General features: G+C 45.3%; 1 protein-coding gene across 2 annotated transcripts; it reads left to right on the top strand.

The window, feature by feature from the left end:
- The first annotated feature begins 3363 nt into the window (after positions 1-3363).
- UBE2V1 (ubiquitin conjugating enzyme E2 V1) lies at positions 3364-24655 on the top strand. Of its 2 annotated transcripts, XM_083146457.1 has the most exons (5): positions 3364-3498; positions 18541-18689; positions 18770-18826; positions 21692-21817; positions 23696-24655. In XM_083146457.1, the coding sequence occupies exons 1-5, from the start codon at positions 3477-3479 to the stop codon at positions 23840-23842; spliced, it is 501 nt and encodes a 166-aa protein (XP_083002583.1). In that variant the 5' UTR covers positions 3364-3476; the 3' UTR covers positions 23843-24655. The 2 variants fall into 2 exon arrangements, with proteins under 2 accessions (XP_083002583.1, XP_083002584.1); XM_083146458.1 differs by lacking the exon at positions 18770-18826 and having other exon boundaries at positions 3365-3498.
- The last annotated feature ends 296 nt before the right edge of the window (positions 24656-24951 follow it).

Below are 24951 nucleotides of genomic sequence, written 5' to 3' on the forward strand. Positions count from 1 at the left end.
ATTGCATCTTCATACAGATGGAGCGGGCCTTATTCTTGCTGGCGATCCGCCAGCAACACGGCGGCTCCATCTGACTGAGACGCGCGTGCGTCCCCCACGTCTCAGTATCCGGGCGGCCGAGCGGCGAGGCGGACGCAATACTGTCCGCCTCCTGCTCGAGGGGGGCTGGGGGGACCCGTGGAGGCTGTGGGGGGGTGCGGTCGCCCGGTGTGGGCACCGGGCGACCGAGGGCAGCACCGTCGGAAGGGGACGCGCGCACACCTCGTGCGCGCGCGTCCCCTTCCGACACACAGATGGCGGCAGGGGATGGCGATGGCGACGCCATCGCCATCCCCTGCAAAGATGAATCCCGCTACATCTGTATCTGGAAATTGCCCAGTCGATTGTCATTTCAGCTGTTCATAATGTAAATAGATGAAGAAGACGAACTGGGAATGCCCACACATACAAAAAAGATCTGCAGATAATACCAGATTATTAAACATGTTTAAAACCCTGATTAGGCAATCGATTGGCGATTTTGATTGGGATTGCCAAAAGGGGGAGCCCACACATCTAAAATTAATTGTGGCAATCCTCAATTGATTATGTTCTGGCTGAGAGACTGATTATGTTCTGGCTGAGATTATGTTCTGGCTGAGAGACATTTTATATTTTAGCGGGTACCAATAGATGATGGTAAACATGCATGATTGGCAGTGTTAGACATACCCAATGGGTAATGCTAGACACGCCCAATAGGTGGCGCTAGACACACCCCTTTGACGGTGCACCCCCTAATAAAATGGGCTGCGCACGCCTATGGTGGCGAGCGCAGCGTGCCCCACGAGGGGTCGTGGAAAACGATCCCAGAGCATGGCGAGCGGACACGGATTACTTGACGTGTGTATTCAGTGGCCCCTCGCTTCGAGATCGCTTTCCGCGTCCCCTTGCAGGGCTCGCTGCACTTGCCACGCTTCGGGTTCGGTAGCTCGCTGCCACGCTTTACAAAATCAACTCCACGCCGACGTGGATATAAACACCATGGTGTCTACCGATTGCTATCGGGTGACTCGCTGCATCCAAAATTCTCTGGTGGCAGGAGACAAGGTCGTATAAAAGCTAATCAGTCTGGGTTTAATAACTATTATTCTTCCTCATCTGATAGGGAATTTTCTGATGACAGACCTTTTTTTTTAAATTTATATATTTTTAGTGAGATGTCATAAATACAGAGAAAAAAAATTAAAATAAAAACCCGCAAAGAGGTTTCATAATAAAAAGAAAATTATCTATATATGCGTACAATCATCAATTAATATATAGACAACTCATTTTTATATAGAATATTAATATTTAAAGAAGAAATTAAAAGTAGGAAATGAAAAGGAAAAGCTAGAAGAAAGGCAGAAGAAGGCAAGAAAGAGAATAAAAAGAGGGGGAAAAAGGGAACTAGGGAGGATGGGAAAAGGAGGAAAAGGGAACCAACCCGGCTGGAAAATAATGGCTTTTTTTAGGCCCAAACACAAGATACAGGGCAAATGTAAAATATATTTATTGTTATTGATAAGCGCAATACCGATATCATTAAGGATACATTGCGAACATCGATCAGTTTGTGTATGCTAAATGTTAATGATACACACTTCCATACATCGTTAATACCCCCCCCTGTTGTCTGTACATGCAGCTCAATCTGACAATATTGTCAGTAACTGCATGCACGGAGGGGGGAGGGGCGCAGGCGATGTCACTGACCGATATTGAGTGTATGCACTATATCGTTCCCCCACGGCCGCGGGAATTGGTAAATGTGTACCCAATGGCCTTGGCAAGCAACATACAGACAAAGGTGTTAATTTACTAATATGGGAGTTCTATTGAAGATGGGATGTTGCCCATAGCAACCAATCAGATTCTATTTCTTTTTTTTTTTTAGCACCTTCTAGAAAATAATAGATAGAATCTGATTGGTTGCTATGGGCAATATCCCATCTTAGTAAATTTACCCCAAATAATACAAAAATAAGCAACAAGAACAACAAAATAGCAGTGAAAGGGATTCATAGATATGGAACAAGCTGACCTGCTACATTAGTGGTAAGCAAAGCAAAGCACCTGGGGCCACTACTGACTGACACTGTATAGACTAAAGGGGCATACACACTGTACAATTTTAGGCCATTTTCCAAGAGATCTGTCTAGATTGCTTAGAAAATAAGCACAGATTGGTCCGATGGAGATGCAAGGTGCCGCACTTCACCATGGCCGCTCTGATCTTGACCGCATGCAGTCAAGATCTAGTCAGATTGCACTGCATGTGGTTCAAGAAAGTGAGTTAAGGGGCATACACACACGGCGATTTTAGCCATATTTCCAAGCAATCTGTCCAGATCGCTTAGATATTAAGCATGGATCACTCTGTGTGTACGCCCCATAGCGATGATGATGTACATTCCTGCACGTCGCCATTGCCTGACTAGATCATGGCTATGTGTTGTCTAGATCTAGTCAGATCGCCAGCATGCTGCAAGTGCAAATCAGAACACTGGTTAGCACAGATCGCCCATACGCACATTGCTACGTGTGTATGGGCAATTTAGCACCCGTAACCCAGGTTATCAAACTGTTCTGAGTGCTTCTAGAACGCTTACCACAGAGGGGCATACACATTGCAGCATGTGTATGCCCCTTTATAACAGATCGCTCAGCACATATAGCAAAATTGTAGGGAGTGTGGCAATGTACCCCTAAGGTGGGGTTGGGCAAGTCCCAGGTAGTAGGGGCATATGATCACGTACCCACAAAGTTGGGACAGGTGGTACGATGTTGGAAGAGCCTTTACACATCGCTTCCCTTTCCTTGCCCTGCAATTGGTTTGGTTGTGAGTTAAGTGATTAATAAATAAAGCTGTGACTGATTTAAATTGCCAAATGGTCTTGTCTCAGTTATTGGTTGGACAACATGGAAGGACACCGGTAAGTCGGCCTATCCATCCTTACTAGACCACTTAGTACACACACAGCAAGCATCACCCCATGTGTATGAGGCTTTATGCTCATGGTTGGCAAGGACTCCAAGTCTTGGATGTGGAGATAATATATAGCCTTACACACTAGGCAATCCATGCCATTCTGAGCTATATCTTTTACTATATTATTGGCAAATGTGTATGGATCTTAATTAGGAAGCCTGTGGTGGTGTTGTGCTGAGACTTGTAGTACTATACAATAGCTGCAAAATGAGTTTATAATTTAATATTTTTACACGCACAATTCCAATACAACTCAAGTAACGTTGCTATGCCCTCATCAAATATGGCGGCCGCATAGAAAAATGCCTGGATGGCAACTTTCGTCAGATCCCGTCATGATGTCCAGGCTGTGTCAGAGGTAGTCCCGCCCACTTTTTGCTCTGACAGCCGGCGGCCGGCGGATGGAAGCCCGCCCCTTCGTGACGTCACCGAGAGGCCGGCTCCGGACCACAGCTAGCGCAAGATGGCGGCCACCACGGGCTCGAGTGAGTTGGGTGACGGGGGAAGTGGGGAGGAAGCGGCGACCTCGGTGGGGAAGTAGTCTGGGTGTGTGCGCCGGCATTATGGGGAGGATGGGGTCTGCCCCGGCTGTGCCAGGCGGTGTCTGGCTAGGCAAGGCCGGGGCTGAGGCCTTCCCTTTCAACGCAAGAATCTGTTCTGTCAGGGGCGCCCCACACCCTGGCCCCCATTGCGCTCTCAGCCGGGGTCTCTGCACCCCTAATGGCTGCTGGCCCCAGGGGAATATTGCCGCAGGGTAGCCCAGGGGCCACACATCCAGCTATATATAATGCACGGTATACTGTGCATTGACCAGCGCCTCACTTCCTCCTATCATTCCACGGTGCAGTGTCACCCGGGCCCAAGGGGCCACTCATCCATCCAGTGGTGTAATGTAGTGTCCCTGCTCCATGCTGCCTGTCTTCCCTGACCTGAGGGACTGCTGGCCTCATCCTGTGGTCCCTGGTATGGCCATCTTCTCTTCAATGGGTACATGGTGTTCCCCCACAAGCTGCATTGTCACTAATAGCCCCAGTCATAGGCATCTCCCTGTGCTGTGTGATCACACCCTGGTATAGCTATATGGTGCCTGCACCCAGGACTGCCCTAATAGTAGTGCCACCAATTAGTCTAACACATCAGATTTTTTGCAGGACTGAATCACAAATTACTACATAAACATCCTATATTTAGTTAGTCCTTTGTGCTGTACTAAGTGTGCCAACAGCCCACATATAAGGCCATTGAAAGCTATTTAACCTGTGGGTTAACAAAAATGACTTCTGTACTACTGTAAAATTTTCTGAATTGTAAACGCATTACACATTCAATATACAATAGGTCCCTCCTGCTGGAGTCTGTGCATTCTCTTCTGAGAAGCAATTAGAGATTCATTTCTTTATTTTTGAAGATTGGCTTTAGCAGTTATTTGTGGTTACTGCTGCAAATCCCATTCTGTGATCTGGTAAGACCAACTGTGTGACATTGTTTATCAATATACAGAACAGTTTTAATTTCTTAAGCCAGGTACACACTGGTCTGAAGGGATTTGTTCCCACATCCCCGTCAGCCTAGATCACTCGTACATACTTACGCTGATCTTTCTGAATGAAGGATCAATGATCTGTCCTTCATTAACATGTATGCTATGTTGTACGATTTTATGTGCAGCACATTAAGGGAATCCCTCGTACATATTGCTCTATATACCGGTACGACTGATCGGCATATCGCCTAGTGTGTTCAGAGCTTTAGCGACTGGCGTTGTCCCAAGAACTCATTCACCTATGGTGGTAGGAGTACACCAAATAGGCAACAGATTAGTTGTTTCAAGCCCAATTAATCAGATGCTGCACACCTTTTCTCAATCTCCCACCTTTTCATTTTATTTTCTGCTGTTTTACAATAATGCTGTTTGTTGCATAAAATATCTATAGAATGGCGCAGTTCCTGATTGCAGAAGATAAGCCACACTTATCCTCTACATTAGCAAATAAAGCATCTCCCCCACCCTTCCCTAATAACTTACTTTGTCCCCATCAGACTTCCCGCAGCAACCAGCAGCATTGCTTTAACCCTTTGAGTACCAACTTGCTGTGAGCGATCCACAACAAATTTGGTAAAAATGCAAGTGTCGCTGTGAGCCGCGCTGGCATTTTTAATGGATATTTTGAGGCTCTCTTATAGCAATGTTGGCACTCCAAGGGTTAAGAAAAAAGAATGACCTAGAAAGATTGATGTACAGTACCCTTGATCACCAGACAGTCATCTTCTGTGATACAGACAAAAACAATGTAGTCCAGACATAGAGCAAGATTTTAGGTTTGGTTGATGTAATGATTAATGCTAAGATGTGGTTGCTTTCTGGTTTGTCAGAGTAGGGATGCCAATCCCGGGCATTTTTTTCAATCCCGGGACTCGGGATTGAAAAATGCTCAATCCCGGGATCCCCGGGATTTGCCTCTCGAATAATTTTAATAAAAATACAAATATCCTTATAAATGCCTACTAAACCAGCCCCCTACCCTAGACAATCCTCCCATCCCCCTGTAAGTGACAGTGCAGTCACTTACATCGGTTGTGAAAGGCAGGAGTCTGTCTCCTGCGGATGGGCTGCACAGCGGGCGTGTGTCTGGGTTTGGAACAGTGATCTGCGCTGCCAGGCATAGCGGTGGCCAGGCTGTGCAGCGTGACATAATGTCAGGGGTCACGCTGCACAGCCTGGGTGCCGCCATGTCTGTCAGCACAGATCACTGTCCCTAACAGCAGCACCGCAGTTGGGGGTGAGAATTCAGCTGGGCAGCATCTGGCTTTAAAAAAAGGGTACTTGTTTCCTAGAAGGGCGCCCATCGCAGGCATCGCATGTATATCGCATGCCATTATAATGGCATGCGATGCGACCGATGCAATGGCCGCGATTTTACATAGAAATGCATGGTAAAATGTAAATCCCGTCGGTCGCTTCGCATGCGGCCAAAAAATTGCATGCGATGCCACCGACGCGATTACCGATTTTACATAGGGAACAATGTTAAATGGCCCACAGACCCCAAATAGCCACCCTGAAGTGTGAAATGGCCCTCCAATTGTTAATGCCACCCCACGACCAACGTCAACCCGAAGCTTGGCGAGCGCAGCGGTACGCGTCCTCCGACCTTTTCATACCCCAACTATCCACGTCGGCGTGGAGTTGAGAATAGAAAGTGTGTCGAGCGCAGCGAGCCACCGAGCCCGAAGCGTGGCGAGGGGACGCGGAATACGAGCCCGAAGCGTGGCGAGCGGACGCGGAATACATGATAAGTAATCCGTGTCCCCTCGTGGGGCTCGCTGGGCTCTCCACGCTTCGGGAGCGTGTTCCGCGTCCCCTCGCGGGGCTCGCTATGCTCGCCACGCTTCGGGATCGGTGGCTCACTGTGCTCGCCACACTTTCTATTCTCAACTCCACGCCGACGTGGATAGTGGGGGTATGAAAAGGTCGGAGGACGCGTATCGCCGCCCCTCGCGGGCTCGCTACGCTTCGGGTTGACGTTGATCGTGGGGTGGCGTTAACAATTGGGGGGGCCATTTCACACTTCAGGGTGGGTATTTGGGGTCTGTGGGCCATTTAACATTGTTCCCTATGTAAAATCGAGTCAATTGGGCCATTTAACATTGTTCCCTATGTAAAATCTTGGTAATCGCGTCGGTCGCATCGACGCAATTTTTTTTCCTTGCGATGCCTAAGTGCATTTTACACGGGGTACTAATCCAGGGTTTGGAACCTTCAATCGCGGGATTCAAATACCATCGATTTTTAGGCCAAAATCCCGGGATCCCGCCGATTTCCATCCTGGGATTGGCCTCCCTATATGAGAGGTATAACATGCCGCAAGACATAAACAGACAAATGTTTACGATATATTATTCCATGGGATGCTGGTGGTCTATTTGCTCTCATGTTTATCTTTGTCCTCAAGTACTCTTAAGCTGTGTACACACGGGCAAAAATTGCGATTGGAGTGTGCATCGGCGATAAATCGCCGGGTGCGCGCTACCGTTTCTAGCCCCCTTATGATCGCTGCTGATTCCCTCTGCGGCTCCCCCGGCAGAGGTTCCCTTTCATCAGAGACTATCTCTGGTCGCTGATGAAAACAGGACACTGAGCGATATATTGCTCAACAATCTATCGCCCCGTGTGTAAGCACCTTTAAGGTGCATACACACTGGTCATTTTTGCCCAGCGTTTATGCACAGCGATAATGCTGAAAATTGCTCATTGCATACACTTGAAGCGGTTTTCGCCCAACTAGACAATTTTAGCAGGAGTAGGACGCTATGGAAAGCTGTCCATCCCGTCACTCATCTGCTGGCGATGATTTGGGAACACTCATTGACAGGCCATACTCACTGGGCGGCTTTTGAGCTGAAAGCAACTCAAATGGTGATCTCGCGGTGACTTGCAAATCAATCGGAGCTCGCAGTTGGCTTGTGAGCCAGGACGAAATTTCAAAACAGCCGTGGACCTGCTTCGAGTCACACTGAATACAACCGGGCAGTGCCACTGGTATCAGGAGGGGGAGACGGGGGTCGGGCACCACTAACCTCGCTGGTGCTGATCTGCCCACGACCAGATTCTGCTTCCTCCAACGTCCCTGCAAAAAATCTGGTCGCCAGGAAGCAGAATCTGGTCGCCGTGGTGACCTGGCCCCCGGTATTTGTCGAGCCCTGCATTAAGACTTTGATTTCCCCAGATCAGATAATGCACTATGCAAACAATGCAACCAATCAAGTGGTTAATGACTAGTATTTTTATGGTTTCTTTTAGTATAACCTATTCTCTAGTCAACCTAAGCAAATTTGGTGGTCTTCCATCAGTTCTGTTATGTTTATTTTGATTGTATAATTAAGTTCAATGGTTGTTATTGGGCCTTGAGTCAAAATTGCACACAAGCCAATAACCACTGAACTCTGTAAATTCTGAATCAGTGCCCTTGAAATTAGAGAGCCTAGATATTGGTAGGAGGAGATTGGCTGGATGCAAACACATCACCTCACCACTTGTGATAAGTGAAAGGGGCTGCCATCTGGAGCATCCTGCTGCAACACCTTGCAGCAGTGTATGGCCATCCAAACTAACAATAGATCGCATACGACCCCATTTCCCCGCTGCTGGGTTTGGGGCCGAGTCGGAGATAAGATGTGCATGTTAAGATCCTTCATAAAGGTTTAAAATCCAGCTATCACTGTATATTTGTAGTGTTTCAGTGGAAGCAATTTACCAATATTAGTTTCAACAATTCAAAGTTTATTTTTACCCTTTTACTACCTATTGAATTCGGAGGATAGGTCACCAGTGTTTAGTTTTACATTAACAAAAGGTTGACTCAAGTATTTCAAATATGTTTCCTCCATTTTTTGCACATTTTCTTGCTTTATGACCCCGTCGACCCTGATTGGGAACTGTGCCAAGTGCAGTTTTGTAGGGAGATGTAGATAATTCCAGAGATATGGAGCACAATGGCCAAAATCTTGGAGGTTGGAGTGGGAGGAAGTAACCAGTTGGCAGGAGAGGTGGTGTGCAATTGGGGAGTGCAGAGAGGGGGTCTAGGAGAGATGGGGTCAGATTTGTAGGTGGGAGGGGAGTGGGTGATGGCTTTGTGAGTGTGAGGAGCTTGAATTATATTCTGGAGGGAGAGGGGAGGTGGACATAGTACATTTGGAGAGAAAGATGAGCCAGGCAGCAGCATTGAGGATAGATTGGAGAGAGGTGTTTTACAGGAAGGCCACAAAGTAGGAGATGCCGGTAGTCCAATCTGGAGATGAGGGACTTTGTAGCATCCTGGGTGAGATAAGGTCTGATCCTGGAAATATTTCTGAGGTGGAAATGACAGGACTGTCAAAGATGCTGAATGTGTGGTTCGAAGGAGAGAGGATTCAAGAATGACGTCAAGGCAGTGTACTTGGTGTCTAGAGGAGATGTTTCATCAAAAGATAGTGACATTGTGGAAGGTGAAGTTATGTGGGAGAGTGGGAAGATGATCAGCTCAGTCTTAGACCTGTTTAACTTAAGAAAGCGCTGGGACATCCATGAAGAGATAGCGGAGAGACAGCTGGAAATAAGAGTGAGGAGATCAGAAGAGAGCTCAGGAGATGAGTGGTAGAGGTGATATTGGAAGTCGCATTAGCTCGCCTAGAGATGACATATAGAGATAGAAAAGGAGAGGACCAAGAACAGAGCCTTGGGGGACACCTACTGTTAGTGGATGTTCAGAGGAGGTGGAGTTATAACAGGAGACAGAGAAGGAGTGTTCAGAGGGGTAGGAAGATAGCCAGGGCATTATCACTCAGTCCAAGATAGTGAAGGATTTGGAGAAGGAGAGGGTGGTCCTCAGGGTCAAAAGCAGCAGAAAGGCCAAGAAGAGTAAGTATAGAGTAGTGCTTTTAGATTTGTCAGCATGAAGATCATTGCAGACTTTTGTGAGAGCAGTTTCAGTGGAGTGTAGGGGACGGAAGCCAGACTGGAATGGATCGAGCAGGGAGTGGGAGGAAAGTAAGGCGGTTATAGACAATATGCTCAAGGAGTTTGGCGTTAGAAGCGAGGAGAGAAATGGGTCGTAGATAGAGAAAAAATTAGGATAAGGTTAGGTTTTGTAAGGATAGGAGAGACAAGAGCATGCTTGAAGGCAGAGGGGACAGAGTACCCGATCAGAGGGATAGATTGAAGAGGTGAGCAAGATGGTAACAGGCAGTAGGAGAGAGGAAGGGGAGGAGGCGGGAGTGCACACCCGGCGATTTATCGCCGGTGCACACTCCAATAGCTGGCAATATGGTCGCTCAGCTTTTTGTGTGTGTGTACACAGCTTTAGAGCGCGATTTTCTCCAATGTTGTTCAGCAGTACGTGAGCATTTTTGCAGGTAACTGGTGCATTTGATGTGCCAGGGTTGTGGTGTTCATTTACGAGGGTGAATAGTTGTTGGTGGAGCAACAGAATCAAGAGCAGAGATAAAGGAAGCATTATATAGGGAAGTGGCTTGTTCAGGAAATGAGAGAGAGAGAAGTGAGTCAAAAAGGGTGATTGCAGTTTTGGGAGGTGGACATGGAGAAGCAGAGAGAAATAAGTCAAAAGAGAGAGGGTAATGGTCAGAGAGGGGGAATGGGAAGTTGGAGAAATCAAAAATATCACAACGGTAGGAGAAGACCAAATGAAGTGAGTTTCCATTCACATGGGATGGTAAAGGGGGGTCCACTGGGAGAGATGTGAGGTTAAGGAGTTTTGAGGCAGAGGTTTCTGTGGGAATGTTGATAGGAATGTTGAAGTCACCTAAGATAATAGAATGATATCAGAATAAAGGAAGTCTGGAAGCCAGCATGCAAAGTTGTCGAGGAATTTTGAGGGAATGCCAGGAGGGCAGTAAATGACAGCAAGTTGAAAATTAACAGGTTGGAAGAGGCTTATGGCGTGGAGTTCAAATGTAGAGACTGTAAGAGATTGTTTTGGGGGTATGAGTTGGTAGGAGTAACTAGAGGGTAGAAGGATGCCAACCCCACCACCATGGCAGTCATCTGGTCGGGGTGTATGTGAGAATTTGAGACACCCCCCCCCAGCAGAGAAAGCAGCAGGAGAAGTAGTGTCAGAGGGTGATCCAGGTCTCAGTCATCTCTAGGAGATGGAGGGAGTTGGAAATAAAAAGGTCATTCGTGGGAATCAGTTTGTGGCAAACTGATCTGGCATTCCATAGGACACAGGATAAGGGGTATGGATTTTTGGGACAGATTTGAATGAGGTTGGCAGGGTTTCTATAGCACTCAGGCATGGGTGATACAGCAGGTGTGGTGATGGTGATGGCCACTGAACTAGGAAGGGAAACAGCAGGAGTTGGGTATGGAGGGAGTACAGTGTGATTGATCGTGGAGGGGTGAGGTGACAGGGGGAGGAGGGAGAGAGCAGTGCTGATGGGTGGGGTACAGAGCCTGAGGCAGCAATGAGAGACATTGAGCTAACAGGAGAGATTGGGAAGTGGATGGGGAGAACGGAAGACAGAGGAGAGGAGAAGATGTAGGAGACTAGGAGGGAAGAGCAGAAAGAGGAATCAGTTACATATGGGGCTTTATTCTGGTTCACTCTTAGAGGCAAATTCCTTCTCAAATGGACAAAACCATGTGCACTGCTGGTGGGGCAGATATGACATGTGCACATAGAATTAGATTTGGGTGGGGTTTTTCTTCAAAGTGAGATCTATATTGCAGTGTAGAAATAATGCAGACAGTATTTCTCTTTCAATGGTCCTGGTGACACAGCTCAACACTGGGATGTAGGAGGGTCCGAAGGAGCCAGGCACCTATCCTAAAGCTTTAGAGGGTAGGCTCCTCCCCTACTGCATCCCTGGACTCTTCAGTTCGTGTTAGGTGCCCACTGGAGTGGGTGCTATTCTAAAGGGCTGCAGGAGCAGCCGAAGAATTAGAGTAGTTAGGGGATTTTTATTATTTTATTAACTATTACCCTAGCTAGGTAGGCACAGTGTGAGGATTTTCATAGTGAATCCTCACACTGCTAGCGCAGCAGGAGCTGACAGAAGCGCGTCCTGTCAGCTATCTGTGCACAGGGTAGACGCTGTCTGGTCTCCCTGTGCTGCGCTCATAGCCTCTATTAAGAGGCTGCCTGGGCTCCGGAGCTGCCTGAAACCGGCTCCACAGTTAGGTGGGGATCATGGGGGACAGGCGCTCCGTGATGGCGGCGGCCATTTTATGCGGAGCTTACACGCTGAGCTCCTGACTGAGAGGACAGCAGCGCTGTGACAGGCATGTTCCAAGTGGTCCCCATTTGAGGGGGAGACACTGGAACAAGGAAATCCTACCTAAGGAGCGGCTAGCTGGGGGTGGTTGGCGCCAAAAGGTCACGGACCCCGCAGCAGCAGGGACTTTGGTCTCTTCCTTCACTCTGACTTTGGCGCCTTTCAGAACGCTTGCAGCGGAGCTGAGCTGGCGAATTGATCCTGGCAGAGTGACTTGGATTTCCTGGGCATCGCTTCCCCGCAGAGAAACCTACAGACAGCTAAGTGACTGGGTGCATTGACTTTGTATAAGCGCTTGTACAATTGTTTGCACTGTATATACTGATAGATATACAATTATCACTTGCATCATGTCTGAGCATCAGGCTGTGGTTTTGGGGGAGGGAGCCCTTAATGCACTGAGCGCGTGCAATGTTTGCACACAAAAGTTTGTCCCTGAGCAGATGGCCAAGGGGGGCTTATGTATTACTTGCGCTGATGTGAGACCCATGGGCAGCGATCCCCATAGGGCAGAGCATATGGAACCTGCGTGGGCCAGGGCCCTAGGCAGGTCAGTAAACGCTTTGGTGCAGCTTTTGGACAGGCAGAGTGATGGGCTGGTAGAATCACAGAGACCTATGCCATCATCTCAGCAGTCGTCTGGCTCCTTGCCTCTTACCCAGGCAGATCCTGCACTGATTCAGGTGATGCAGGATACTGCAAAAGGGATTAACAGGTTCAGTGAAATGCTGGACAAAATGGATGATGTGGCAGGGACCCCTAGAAGGTCTTATGCTTTAACTACTGTGGTAGATGAAGAGGAAGGAGAGTATACTGACATCCCCTGGGATCAGGGTGATGATTTGGAAGAGAACTCTGCTGCTGGTATAGAGGATCTCATTGTAGCTGTGAAGCAGGCTTTAAAGCTGACTGTGGAGGATAAGACTCCTGTTAAGGGTGTTTTTAAGCGACAGCGGAAGGAGGCTGTTACTTTTCCTTCAGATGAGGGGTTACAGGAATTATTAGAAGGAGCTTGGAAAACTCCTGATAAGAGGCTTCAGATGCCTAAGCGATTCCTTAGTCTGTACCCCATGCCAGAGTCTCATGCGGAGCTCTGGGAAAAGGTCCCAGTGGTGGATGCTTCAGTGGCACGTTTGTCCAAGGCTACTGTATTACCAGTACAGGGCGGTGCAGCTTTCAAAGATTCTGTGGATAAAAAGCTGGAGGGAAACCTCAAAGCTATCTTTGAAGGGGTGGGGTTTACCTTACGGCCCCTTATTGCTTCAGCCTGGGTCGCTAAGGCCATGATAGAGTGGGCTGGTGAATTATGCACCGTGCTGCAGGCTGACCCTGGTGCATTACTGCTTGCAGAAAAGATTAAGGCAGCAGCAGAATATGCAGTGGAAGCAGAGGAGGAAGCTATTAAAATGGCTACCAGAGTGTCCACAGTCTCCATTAATGCCAGGAGAGTGCTTTGGCTTAAAGCCTGGGAAGCAGACAATGAGTCCAAGAAGGCTCTGGAAACATTAGCCTTCAAAGGAAAGGTACTCTTTGGTACCGAGCTAGAGGAGATTATAAAACAGGCCACGGGCGGCAAAAGTACATTCCTGCCGGCCTCCTCAGCAAAGCAGATGTCAAGATTTTCTGCTTTTAAGCCGTCCTTTCGGCCCTCCCCTAGAGGTGGTGCGTCCTTTCGAGGACAGTCTTTCAGGGGAAGGTTTCAGTCCTCTAGAGGCAAGACACAGAAGTCAAAATTTGGCTCTTTTCACAAGAAGCCAGCCACAAAAGGAGAGGATAAACCCTCTGCATGACTGTCAGGGGCTTCGCCCGACAGTGACAAAAGTGGGGGGGCGTCTCACACTCTTCAGGGACGCTTGGACTGCTTTAGGCCAGGATGCCTGGGTGTTAGATATTATAACACAGGGTTACAAAATCCCTTACAGAGGGCCGCCTCCGAAGAGGTTCATCCCCACATCCTTACCAAAGGAGGCACGGCTTCGTACAGCTCTTGTGAGAGCAGCTCACTACCTTTTGGAGAAAGGGGTGGTTACACCAGTCCCCAGGGCAGAGTGGAAGAAAGGCTTTTACTCCACGCTGTTCCTGGTGCCCAAACCAGACGGGTCTTTCAGACCAATACTAAATTTGAAATCCCTAAATGTTCATTTATGGGTAGACCATTTCAAAATGGAGTCCCTACGGTCAGTACTCCTGAGTCTGGACCAGGGAGAATTTTTGGCGTCCATGGATGTCCAGGACGCATATTTGCACGTTCCTATACACCCGGAGCATCAGACCTTATTGAGGTTTGCCATAGGAGACCTGCATTTACAATTCCGGGCGTTACCCTTTGGGCTAGCAACCGCGCCAAGGGTATTCACAAAGATAATGTCAGTAATGGCGGCGGTGCTGAGGCTCAGGGGAATCACAGTCATACCCTATTTGGACGATCTCCTGTTCAAAGCAGAGTCAGCAGTCATGCTGCAGAGTCACTTGGCAGAGGCCATCAGTTTTTTGCAGGCTCACGGCTGGATTTTAAATTTGCAAAAATCTCAGTTGGTACCGTCGCAAAGGCTCCAATTCCTGGGAGTCATACTAGACACCCATCTTCATCGGGTATTCCTCACGGAGGTAAAGGCCAGGGATCTGGTCACCCTAGTCCAGGAGATTCTCAGGGCTCAGAGCATTTCAGTATGGAGGTGCCTCAAGCTCCTGGGGAAGATGGTGGCGTCATTCGAGACGCTTCAATTTGCCAGGTTCCACTCTCGGAGGTTCCAATGGAACATCTTGTCAGCCTGGTCAGGAAACACTTTGACCATGAAATCCGAGATGATAGTGCTGTCTTCGGACACCCGAGAATCCTTGAAGTGGTGGACAGAAATAGATTCCCTTCAGTGGGGTCGGTCATTACAGACCTGGGACTGGTTGATAGTAACTACCGACGCCAGTCTCAGGGGCTGGGGGGCAGTAGTCCTGGATCTCAGGCTTCAGGGCCTGTGGACGGCAGAGGAATCAGCGTTACCAATCAACATCTTGGAGCTGAGAGCTGTCTGGAAAGTGATTTCCTTGGCGGGAGACAGGTTACAGAACCTTCCTTTGAGGATTCAGACCGACAATGCCACAGCTGTGGCGTATCTGAATCACCAGGGAGGTACACGCAGCAGATTGGCCATGTGGGAGGTGTCCAGAATCTTCCTATGGGCGGAACAGAATGTTCCAGCTGTATCGGCTATATTCATCCCAGGGATAGAGAATATAGAAGCCGACTTCCTGAGCAGGGAGGAGCTCAAGGAAGGGGAATGGAGCTTACACCCTCAGGTGTTTCACCAAATCACTTCGAGGTGGGGAACTCCGGATGTGGACCTGATGGCATCCAGGATCAACCGTCAAGTGCCCAGGTTCTATGCCAGAACAAGGGATCCACTAGCGGAGGCAGTGGATGCCATGACTATTCACTGGCAGGGAGATCTCCTTTATGCATTCCCACCTGTACCAATGTTACCGAGACTTCTGAAGAAAATACAAGGGCAGAAGGTTCCAGTGATCTTAGTGGCCCCAGATTGGCCAAGGAGATCCTGGTACTCGAGGCTTCAGAGGTTGTCTGTGGACTCATGGCGTCTACCTCTGAGACCAGACCTTCTAAGACAAGGCCCATTCAATCACCTGGATTCAGATCGATTGATTTTGACGGCCTGGCTATTGAAACCATCATTTTAAAAAGAAAAGGGTTTTCTGACGCAGTAGTACAGACGATGATAAAGGCCAGAAAAGCTGTATCTTCGGCAAATTATTATAGAGTCTGGAAGACTTACATTCGATGGTGTGAGAGAAGAAAGGCTCATACATCTCATTTTAAGCTATCAAGAATGATGGAATTCTTACAAGATGGTTTTTCATCGGGCCTAAGCCTTCAGTCACTGAAGGTGCAGATCTCGGCCTTGTCCATCTATTTCCAGAAAAAGATAGCCATTTTGCCGGAAATTCAAACTTTTTTACAAGGAGTATCCAGGTTGAAGCCTCCATACAAGCAACCAGTGGCACCTTGGGATCTATCACTGGTTTTGGAATGCCTTCAAAAGGCACCTTTTGAACCTTTAAGGTCGGCTGACTTTAAGTTTCTTACGTGGAAGCTAGTGTTTTTGTTAGCAGTAGCATCTGCTAAAAGAGTTTCAGAGTTGGGAGCTTTATCATGTAAATCTCCCTTCTTAATTTTTCATGATGACAGGGCTGTTTTAAGAACAGTGCCTCAGTTTTTACCGAAGGTGGTATCTACCTTCCATTTAAATCAGGAGATTGTTCTACCTGTGTTTCAACCCCCAGAGGGTTCTAAGAAAAGGGACAAGTTGAGAACTTTGGATGTTGTGCGTGCCTTACGCATATATGTGGACAGAGTGAAGAGTGTCAGGAAGACTGACACATTGTTGGTATTGTATGACGTACACAAAATTGGTTGGCCTGCATCTAAGCAGACTATTGCTAGGTGGTTGCGGTCTATGATAGCCTTTGCTTACACCAAAGTGGGTAGACCAGTACCGGCCAAAATAAATGCGCATACCACCAGGTCAGTTGCCACCTCTTGGGCGGTTCGACATGGGGCCACAGCGGAGCAGGTTTGCAGAGCTGCCACTTGGTCATCTGTTCACACATTTGCCAAATTCTATAGATTCCATGAGTTCGCGTCGGAGGACGCATCATTCGGGCGAGCAGTGCTGAGAGCTGCAGACCTGAGCGTACCCTCCCAAAGGACCGGCTCTGGAACGTCCCAGTGTTGAGCTGTGTCACCAGGACCATTGAAAGAGAAAAAGGGATTTTTGTAAGAACTTACCGTTCGAATCCCTTTCTCTGATATGGTCCTGGTGACACAGCGATCCCTCCCTTACGCTCAGTAAGTATGCCAGAATTTCATGATGTTCATGTTAAAATGGTTAAAAGTTAACAGTTTCTGTTATAAAATGTGCAGATAATGTGCAGGTGTTTGTACTGAGTTAATGTATTCCAGTGGCTTTGAAAGTTGAACTGAAGAGTCCAGGGATGCAGTAGGGGAGGAGCCTACCCTCTAAAGCTTTAGGATAGGTGCCTGGCTCCTTCGGACCCTCCTACATCCCAGTGTTGAGCTGTGTCACCAGGACCATATCAGAGAAAGGGATTCGAACGGTAAGTTCTTACAAAAATCCCTTTTTTCCCTGCACAGAAATAAAATAACTCGCCCAAATCTAATTCTCTCTGAACATGTTAGATCTGCCGCCCCTTGTAGTGCACATGGTTTTGTCCATTTGGGAAGGAATTTGCCTCTGACAGTGAACCAGAATAAGGCCTATGGAGTGTTGAGTCGGCTGAATGAGACAGCAGTATGATTGCAGAAATTGAGAGAATAGTACCATGTATTTCACACTGGACATGAAAGCATATAATGTAAGGGTAAATTACATAGGTTACTATTGAGGTTTGTTTATACAGTAGGTTAAGAAATTGCAGTATGTTTGGTAATATAAACAATAACTCAGTGTACTTACATTAACTAGTCCTCACTGATAACATGACTCACCCAGGAATTACAGTGACAGGAAGTAATGGCATTACACATGGTTTGCATTAAATGTATACCAAATTGGATGTTAGATGATCAGACAGAGTAAAGAATGTGGCATGGTAGAAATTAACAAACATGGGAGGAAATCCAGATATTGATGTTGCTTGAAGAAGTTACACTTCTGTTGGTTGTCAGTTTTTGTCCAGTCTAAGTCCAGGCTGAAGTTATGTAATTGATAAGGAGAAGCCCTTTGAGCAGTTGGGATGGCATCCCTGTGCCCTCTTCCAAATGTTGCTATACAACCTGGTGTTATTGTGCCCCTGTACATACCCTGTTAGTAACTTGGCAAATATGTAACTGAGCGGTTTGCATTGATAAATAGAATGAAGCAGAGCTTGTTGGATGAAAAATGGGTAAAGTGTCTTTGCAAATCAGAATCATCTTTATTGGCCAGGTATACTTGCGTATGCTTGGAATTTTTTGTGGTAACAGTGCAGCATCAATCAGGGAACACAAAGGGGGTGGGAAGAGAGGCATAAACATACATCACATACATTTCACGTGTATCTAGAAAAGTTCAATAAGGCAGGTGGTAGTAGAGACATAGGGGCAAATTCAATTACCCACAAGTCAGTACAGCTATATGCCACACAAATCCACGAGTCCAGTGCAAGTTACTGTAGCATTTCCGCACCATTACTACTTGCCCCCTCAAGGGCAATAATTGAACTCCATAATGAGTTGTAGCCACTTGATGACTAGAATAATGTTTTGTATCAACTGTAATGAGAACTGTCCTCCTCTCGTTATTTTGTGTCGAGCCCAGAGTTGCTGTCTGAGTTTTTTTAAAAGCAATTTACAATGTCAGCTAATTTGAGAGTGTGATAAATAGATTATCTATGAAATCTTCCTGTGTTATAGAATTTCCAATACTCTCAGTACATAAACCAAAAGTATTTGCCAATGTTGAGAGAATTTAACATGAGTCAAGCCTGAGACTGTATGTTTTTTGTACAGTAAATGAATGCCATTACTTATTCAGCACATGATCAAACATTTTTTGCAGTGGAACATGTGTTCCATAGAGTACAGCCCAAACGTTCTGTTTTGACCTTTGCAATGCCACTAGTTCCCAATGGATTGACAGGTTGCATATTGATTTACATACAGAGTAAATGCCAGGTAGAATGACATGAATTATTAGATCTACAGGAAGGTTCTTCGAGACACTGACATTCCATCTTTATTGTAGGCGTCAAAGTTCCTCGTAATTTTCGGCTTTTGGAAGAACTTGAGGAAGGCCAGAAAGGAGTTGGCGATGGAACAGTTAGCTGGGGTCTGGTAGACGATGAAGACATGACACTCACAAGATGGACTGGGATGATCATTGGACCACCTAGAGTATGTATACTACAGGATGTGTATGAGAAATGACTGGTAATATGTTAATTTTCAGATATTTATATATTATACTACTTCAGTGTTCTCCCCAGAACTTTGTTTCCAGCAGGGCGGCATCAAGAAGTAGCCAGGTTGAGGTATGCGCAAAAATAAAATTATATTCCTGATCTTCTATTGATTAACACTTAATATATTTTCTTCTTAGGGGGCCCAGTCGTCAGCAGCTTTTTTATAATAAAATTCTGTAGGATCTGGTCCCCCTAGTGAAATCCACTTCATTTGTGTACTGTTATGTGATTCCTTAACCCTTTGAGTTCCAACGTTGCTGTGAGCGATCCTCAGAATATCTGTTAAAAATGCCAGCGTCGCTCACAGCGACTGTTCTTTTGGTATAAATAATGACTAATACACCAAAGTCAATTAATTGAAGCTGAGTTAAATATTGCACTCAAAAAAAGAACAGTCGCTGTGAGCTGCTGGAATTTTTAATGGATATTTTGAAGTTCTCTAACCGCAACGTTGGCACTCAAAAAGGGTTTGATAAAAAGGTTTGCTTGGCAATTTACACACCTATTTTGACAAATTCCCATGGCACTCAAAGGTTTAAACCAGGGATGGGGAACCTTTGGCCCTCCAGCTGTTGAACTATTCATCCCTGCATTCCCTGCACCAGTTTTAGCATGGACAAATAGCAAAACTGTAGCAGGGCATGCTGGGATGTGTAGTTTAACAGCTGGAGGGCCAAAGGTTCCCCATCCCTGGTTTAAACAGATTTAAATTTGTTCCAGAGTAAAAAAAAATACTCTTTCCCTTTAAGCAGTGCTTACAGGTATGGTCAGTCCAATAGAATAATGCTCAAAAACACTCTAACAAGCCTCATGTTGATGGTTTTCTGTATTGAAAAGCTTTAATAAAACAGGATATGATTGGAATATTTAGAAACCTTTCTAATAACTGGCTATGTATTTATCTGTAATATATGTCTAGTGTCTGTGTGACTAGGAAACACTGCCATCTGTTGGCAGGAAGGGAAACTACATCTTTCTCACATATGGATGTAGCCCAGGTGCTGGTGGTCGGATCGCCAACCGTCAGCCGACGTAAGGGCGCGCATCCCAGTCAGATGTAGCGCCTCTCCACCGGTGATTGCCAGTGGAGGTGAAGGTAGACTAGCTTTCGAAGCTTTAGCTAAGGACAGTTATTGGTGGAGGATACAACCATCCACCACTGTATATCCCTCTATGCAAACTTGCAACTCTGTCACCACACTTTCCTAGAATCTGAACATCTGAGACATTTCCAGCTGTTGGAAGGATCATTTTTATTGGCTGTATGCTTTCTTCTTGACTGGTCTAATCTTCGCATATGCAAATATACTGATCTAAGGTATATATGTTTTTTACAATATACCTGTCACCTATTTATGGTCGATGTAACAGTTGTGTACTGTAGCAATAATAATGTACTCGCTGCTTATCAAATCACTAGGAGCGCTGTTCTTCATGCCTTAATGATGCCACCAGAGTGTAATGAATTGGTTGGCTACATTCTCATTAATATAATTTCACCCCAAAGTAGCTGCTTCCTTTGTGCATAGATAAACGGTACAATTTAATAGTGTATATTGCTGGAATATGTGGATGTTTTTATATTCAGATAGTTCGTAGACAAGTGTAGTGTTAAGTGAGGTTGTGTGTTGGGAATAGAATAGAGACCACATTTGCGTAAATACAGGTCTCCCTGATGACTTGCAAAAGCGCTTTTATACACCAGACTGATCATTTGGCAGAGACATAAATGCTGTAATGCTGCAGGAATGCTGTGCTATAGATGACTGCAGCTCACCTGTCGCTAGTGACAGAGGATGCTGGTGGCAGACCAGCTCTTTTAAAGCTATGATACTGTATGCTAGCTCTTACCGCTCATCTTGTGTACTACGGCCTGCTGCAAAGGCCTCTCCTCACTAGTTGGATTGGGCTTCATTGCCTATATGTTAATGATATACTGCTCTACTCCTCTTTGGGCAGAGATGTCCCTGGAGAGGAACAATTTTACTGAAAAGAAATATATAGTTCAACTTCTGAATGATCCTCAAAACGACATTACATTTTATTTAATTACGGTGTAAGACCCTTTTTTATGCCTTAAGGCGCATACACATTGGGGGATATATTGAATATCATCCCTCATTTTGGCCAGTCGTTCAAAATATCAGCCAGTGTGTATGCTCATTGGGCTAAATGCAAACTATGCGCTCTCTTGCCGGTCATTAATGCCATAGCCACCCCCCTGTTGTGGGTGCAGGCAGCTCAATCTGACCATATCATCAGCGACTGCATGCTTAGCAAGGGGACCCGGTGATGTCACTGAGCGATATTGTTAATGACCTTGTGCATTCAGTCTACCTTGTGCATGTTGATTTATTGACTGTCCATCTAGACTGTAGCTCTTTTGATCCTGAACCAGATGTTTTAAGCTTTGGAGAGTGATAGTGGAGAGAGATAAAGTGCCATCCGTACAGCTCCTAAATGTCATTTTACAACTGTGAATAAAAGGAAGATGATTGCGTGTAGCTATTCAATTGACTTTATTTTCACCTGGCACTTTAGATGGAGTTGCAGTTTACCTTGACTAATGCCCAGGGTGTGCTATTGGTAATCGGCATCTCCTGACTTTAGTGCCAGGTGTGATGCTGTTAGTGCATATGGTACCAGTTAGCATTGGTTTCTACTTGTACCTCAGAAGGTGCAAGCAGAAATCTTCCAGTCCTGGGTTTATGGTGCAGACAAATGAATAACACTGGGCTCCCATCCCAGGAGCTACATTCCTCCTCTTATTATTGAAGCCCCTCCCCAGAGGCAGAGATGCAAAGATTTCTACAATAAATGACTGTAAATCTAAATAAGTGAGCAATGAGTAACAATTGAGTTTAATATAAGTAGAGGAGAACCTAAAGTTCTATTGAGTGACTGTTTCTTATGTTTGTTGTATTTGTTTTCCAGACAATTTATGAAAACAGAATATACAGCCTTAAAATAGAGTGTGGGCCTAAATACCCAGAATCACCGCCGTTTGTTAAATTTGTAACGAAAATTAATATGAATGGAGTGAATAATTCTAATGGAGTGGTGAGTACAATTACTTCCTTTCCCCAGAAAATGTAATTCTATGTCAAATAACGGACAGCAGAATGGGCACATTATTCTGTGGAAACATGCACTAGGTGCATTACTTAGCAATTACCTGTATTGCTTCCTGTAGAAAAAAACTAGAGCTGCAGTATGTTCTGTTCTGGCTCCATACATTCCAGGTTTTCCTTTTTTGGTTCATGGGATTGGGTCAGGCTCTTCGCCAAAAAGTGGGTAAAGTATAGCCTGTGCAAATGGGAGTGTTATCCAAATTGACCCTTTTTATGTAAGAATTTAAAAATATATATTTAAATGTTTAATTAAATTAGACTTAGAGGGTGTTACCTTATTGCGATGTGTGACTTCTCATCAGCCACTGCGGCACACACTGCATGCAGGGGAAACAATGTTCCCCACCATGCACTTTTAGTTCCAACGCATGCGCCCCAGAATGAGGCTCAAACGACATCTGGAAAGTAATTTCGGGAGTAATGTCTGTGATCAGACGACAACATCACTACTATTAGGCTGCGGCAGAAGTAAGACGTTAGTTGTACAAGAAATAAGCAGTACACTAGAAAGCTGCAAATGCATACATATTATGCTCAGGTTTAGAGTAGTAGCAAAGTTACATATACCAAGTTAAGTTCATGCGTTTTCCATTGCAGGGGTATGTTCCTCACCATAGTAATGCCTCCACTTTTTGATAGTGAGCAGTGTGTTGTTGGTCTATATCCGAAAGCTAAAGTTGCTGAGCCATTCTGACATCTGTGGCCATTACATGTGTGACCATCCCACTTTACACCTGAGTCTCACACCTGAGACTACAAACTTTTCACTAAGGCTGCCCCTGATCTATCTTCCCTATTCCAAATTGAGGTACACATCTAAAAATAGTCAACTAACAGATAATATGTATGTCATCATTGCCCAATTTATGGTGGACTTAATCACACTGGGGAAAACCACTTCCGGTCCCCCATTATATGCCGTTGGTGTATCATGCAGAATGTTTATGGGTACAAGTTGTGTAGCGTCCTCCCCAATACACACGCAGGATTCCAACACGAAAAACCAGTGCATGTGTTGTCAAGTGATTGCTTATTTGGAAAATGAACTGTATGTAGATCTGTGTATTATATATGTAGATTTTGTAGTAAACCGCTTAAACTACATTTTTCAAAACTTTATCGAGGTGGTGGTTTTTAAGTGACGTGTTTGTGCGCATGCACAACGCTATCACAATACCGAGATGGCCGAGACCCCCCACCAGTGATCAGTACTTATTAGGGAGGTTATTTTATTTATTATGTCGGAGCAGGTCGTGCTACTGATGGTGAGTGGAACTGGTCCACAGTTTTAAGGTAGCCATCCTTATTGGGGTGGCGGTTATTAGTGTTTTGACATACGAATCACCAGCAAGAATAACTCCATCATACATAAAGCGGTTAACACTGATCGCATTAAACTATAGGGCCAAGCTTAAGAAAGCTAGGCTTTATGGAACCTGCTATTGTACATAGGGTCAAATTGCAGTCCCTATTGAGAATAATTGGGGATTGGGTCTGTTGTGCTAATTAGCCTTTGCAGGAAATTTCTTTGATATTTTTAGGCTATTGCTATATGTCTTGATACTTATACAAATTATTCTAAACCCTTGTGTTATCCGCTTCTTGTTACGTTTTTAGATAATGCTTTTATTTTCTGGTGTAGAGTAGTGGAGTTAATGCTGGAGTGGTAGAGGTCCGGCGAGAGGTAGAAAGAAATGAAGACCCTATTTCACTGAGGAGTCGGGATATCTTTATGCCCTGGAAATAGAGATTGAACTGCAAGCTCTGACTTTTTCTCTCCTTTTTTATTGTTATTACTTTGCTCCAGGTCGATCCCAGAGCCATATCCGTACTATCAAAATGGCAGAATTCCTATTGCATCAAAGTTGTCCTCCAAGAAATGCGGCGTCTAATGATGTCCAAAGAAAATATGAAACTTCCACAGCCACCTGAAGGACAATGTTACAGCAATTAAAAAAACAAACAAACAAAAAAAACATAAAAGAAAAAAAAAATATTCATGCCCAATTTGAAAGGAATTTAAGCTGTCTTCATTTTCCACAGTAGTAAATTTTCTAGATACATCTTGTAGACCTCAAACGTACTGGAAAAGGAAGTTCCCGAGATAAGCCAATTTATCTTGAGACGCTGTAAATTATACTAATATTTTTTATTGTTTTTTTATTTTCCATTTCAAAACAATATATAAGTTTGTGCTATAACCAATAATCCTGTCTGCATAGTTGAAGTTCCAGTGTCAAGAAAAATCTATTTAAATTTATTACTGTCTAAAGGTGGCCATACACACACAGATTTATCTTCAGATCTGGCTGGTTGGAACAAAAACATGGTTATGGATGAAAGCAAATGACAGTTGACCATATGCTTGGAAATGCTGGAAAACTGACAAACTGTCACTCATCCATAGCCATGTTTTTGTTCCAACCAGCCAGATCTGAAGATAAATCTTACTAGTGTATGGGCACCTTAAGAGGAGTGTGGCACATTATATGACTGTGAAATCATGTATCACACAATCACATTGCTGCAGTTTTATTTTTCCTCATTGGTTTTATTTTCTATGCTTTAGACCTTTTGTTTCGAGCTGAGTCCAACAAGGGTGATGTTGTTATTTTTTTCTTTAATATTTTTCCTCCTCTTTTTTTTATTTTTTTGTGTGTGTCCAGTCTACAGACTGGGTTTCATGGACTACTAATAGGAACGCGTGCTAATTTGGGTCATCTTTCCCCTTTTGTGTCGTCTCTAATAAATGCTGGATGTGGCAGATTGCGGGTGTATTGTGTTTGTGATTTCATTGAATGCTGCTGATGAGAGAGTAGACTTTTTTTTATTTCTTTTTCAAGACCAGTTTCAAAGAACGGGTTTATATCACAATCCCTTCACAGACAACTATTTTATGTCCTTTTGTCACAGAATGTACATTCAGGGATTAGATACATTTTTCCGGCTTTTTAATTTTATTTACTTATATAGTATATTCATAAGGCTATAGCTTATTCTTGAAATCGCTCCTCTGCATGCCGTATGTCTAGAGCTGAGCTGTCATTGTTCCCAATTAAAGTT

Source organism: Crinia signifera, chromosome 6, assembly GCF_055691185.1.
Source record: "Crinia signifera chromosome 6, ASM5569118v1, whole genome shotgun sequence".
In the NCBI taxonomy this organism is placed as follows: domain Eukaryota; kingdom Metazoa; phylum Chordata; class Amphibia; order Anura; family Myobatrachidae; genus Crinia; species Crinia signifera.